Below are 2,871 nucleotides of genomic sequence, written 5' to 3'. Positions count from 1 at the left end.
GATGATGATGATGATAATTGAAACAGACGCTATAATTTACACAATAATTGTGAGAAGGATGAAAATAATTTTACCATGTGTTTGATGATTATGATGATTATGAATCTGGTGTATGTGTACTTGAGAATTGTAACGTTTGTGAAAATAAAATAATAAAAAAGAACAAAAAAACCGAAATCCTCCCTGTCTGTTGGTGCTCATTATTTTTTTCCCTTCATTTCCACTCGGGTTTGTTCTTGTAATTTGCGTCAAGTGTGACACTTGTACTTAGCTCCGAAAAATTTACAAAGTCTTTGAAAGACTTAAACTTTAATAGACTTTCAGAGAAAGACTTCAATGTATGTCTCCAATTAACTTTCCCACATCACCTTTGGAAATTTTCCTTTTTCAGGAGAAGTTACACTTTGCTTCTATACGTAATTTAAATAATGGATGGTTACGAAAAGCAGACATGAAAAAAAGTCGGTTTGAGAAAAAAAAGGAAAAAAAATATCAACCAAATGAATTGTTCTTACTGTCGGAGGTGGAAAACACTTTGTACCAATTACTTAATCTGACTGAACGGGATGTGAAAGCTCAGCAGAAACAGCGGTGCAAATTCAAAGGAACGGAGCTGCGGGAGATACATCACGGGAAAGCCGTTGATCCTGTTGTCTCCGCGTGACGCGTTCGACAGCAGTGCTGAGTTAATAGACGCGAGTATGTTAAAACTGCGTCAATTCAACCGCCAAACGAAGAAAAATCGTAGCTCTCGAAGGACTTTTTTTTCATCGGAAGCGCTTTGGACGCGTGGGTGAAATTTATAGATTGAATTTTAGTACAAATGTTTTATTTCATTCGAGATTTTACAAATGACTTTTGGACGATACAAATTATGTATTATCTTCCATAGCCATAAATAAAGTGGGTTATTATCTAGATATATGTTCTTGAATTGATATAAAACAAGTTGGAAATGAATTTTTTTTCAATATAATATCTTTATACTGAAAATATTACGTTACTCTAATGATACAATAATTAAAAGAACTCTTAAACTGATCAAATTCAAGGTACACTAATTTTATTGGTTAACACAATTTTTAACGCAAATATATGAATTAAAAAAAAAAAAATTTAACTTTTTTGTTCGTTTTAAACTTGATTTTTAATTAATTGTAACAGTAGCTGTTTACTTTTTTGCAGTTGTACGATTTGCATTTTTTGTAAACTCGATATCCATTGTGAATAAATAAATTTTTAGAGACTAAAAAGAACCTTTAAAAAATTTACCATATATTTCGAGGTACAACAAATAAAATTAAATTCTTCTTTATCGTAAATAACATTTTATTTCCTATATATAAATATTCGTAACAGTTATATATTATGTGTAATACATCGGTGTGTGTTTGAGTCAATCATCAGATTCTTGGTAACGTCATTAAGTACGTAGTACACTTTTTTTTTTAAATCATATCATAAATTCATTCAACGTATTACAAATGGTATAGATGTATACAGTATCGATGGCGACTGATCAATGAAATATTTGTCATAGTTTTTTTTTTTTTTTTTTTTTTTTGTGATTTAACTTTTCCGCACTTTATTGATAAAAAAAAAAATTACACTTTTTTTTCTTTTGAAAAAACTTATTTTCTTTATGATAATGATGATGATAATAATAATAATAATAATAATAATAATAATAATAGTAATAATATTAATAATAAAAACAATTGATTTGTAACGAAAGAAACAAATACTGATACGTAATATCTCAAGCATCCAAGACATAAACGGCCGTCTTGCACTCCGATAAAGGAACCATAATAATCTTAAAAAAGCCACTGCTTGGGATTTTCCCTGATCTCTCGAAGAACCACTCGTAAAAATACATAATTATTCTGTTGCCGGTCTCGTGATGATCGCCATTTGTACAATTAAAAAAAAAAAAATTAAAATAAAAAAAAAAAAAAATCAAAAGAGACGAACAACACCGCGAGTGCCTTGCTATATACTCTTACAAGTCGAGCTGCTGCAAAATATAGCGGAGCATCTGCTCGCGAGCGAGCCCCGTAGTCGACGACTCGGTGAGCAGGAGATTGCGACCCAGCCTGGGGGGAAAGTTCGGTGGTGGCGTCTGTTGCTCCTGCTCGCTGTCCTCCAACTCGCGGACTTGCTCGTAGAGGAGACGCGCGAGGTCGTAGATCGGGTACACGTTGCCGAGGTCGCGCCCCAGTCTCGGGGTGAAGGTCGTCTCCTGCCGCTTCTCCTTGGCGCCGATCACACCCTGCGGCGAAGCGGTCAGTTTCTGGAGTTTCAACGCTGTTGGGTAACAATATACACATTTAGATTATTTTACAGATTTTTATTTATTATTATTATTATTTTTTTTTTTTATTTATTACAGAAACTTGTTTTTATAACCAAGTACCTCTTAAATAAACTTATTTTCTGTTGAAAATGGTGCCGTTAATTTTATAAATGAAATTAAAAAAAAAAACAAAGTATTCAAGCAATGCAATCATTACTTTGTATAATTTTCATAATAACTGTAATATCAACTCTACTTGTTATTGTCTTATTTCGACTAGCAATTATTGTTTTTCGTTGAATCAAAAAAAAATTCACCGATCGTTGGAGTGAGCTTCGGTGACACGTGTCTTTTAAAATTATTATTATTCCCCGTGAAATTGAAGTCTCACCACCGGGCACACTGTAGAGATCGGCGAGGAGCGCGTCGTAAGCCTCGGCGCTTGCCCTCGTCGCCGGGAACAGTGGGCCGAAGGACCGGCGCTTGCGGCCCAGCCTCGGGCCGAACCACAGCTTCGTCCTCAGGGGACTCTCGTGCTGGGACTTGCACCAGCTGCCCTCGCAGTCCTGCGCCAT

The 2,871-nt window shown here is 34.8% G+C and overlaps 1 protein-coding gene across 1 annotated transcript; it reads right to left on the bottom strand.

Moving 5' to 3' along the window:
* Positions 1 to 1,975: 1,975 nt before the first annotated feature.
* Pban (pheromone biosynthesis-activating neuropeptide) lies at positions 1,976 to 2,871 on the bottom strand. Its single transcript, XM_014349276.2, has 2 exons — positions 2,688 to 2,871; positions 1,976 to 2,307 (listed from the first exon to the last, which is right to left on the bottom strand). The coding sequence occupies exons 1-2, from the start codon at positions 2,869 to 2,871 to the stop codon at positions 2,003 to 2,005; spliced, it is 489 nt and encodes a 162-aa protein (XP_014204762.1). The 3' UTR covers positions 1,976 to 2,002.

This window comes from Copidosoma floridanum, unplaced genomic scaffold, assembly GCF_036245765.1.
Source record: "Copidosoma floridanum isolate Cflo_tuat_1 unplaced genomic scaffold, Cflo_Japanese_pri ptg000030l, whole genome shotgun sequence".
NCBI classification, from domain to species: Eukaryota; Metazoa; Arthropoda; class Insecta; order Hymenoptera; family Encyrtidae; genus Copidosoma; species Copidosoma floridanum.
The sequence above is the reverse complement of the archived record's forward strand: the minus strand, read 5'-3'. Positions and strand labels throughout refer to the sequence as shown.

Excerpts from the sequence above, each read along its gene's own strand:
- Pban (XM_014349276.2), bottom strand. The coding sequence starts at position 2,871 with ATGGCGCAGGACTGCGAGGGCAGCTGGTGCAAGTCCCAGCACGAGAGT. Across the intron at positions 2,308-2,687 it reads TCTCTACAGTGTGCCCGGTG|CGTTGAAACTCCAGAAACTG; the intron begins GTGAGACTTCAA and ends GTTACCCAACAG.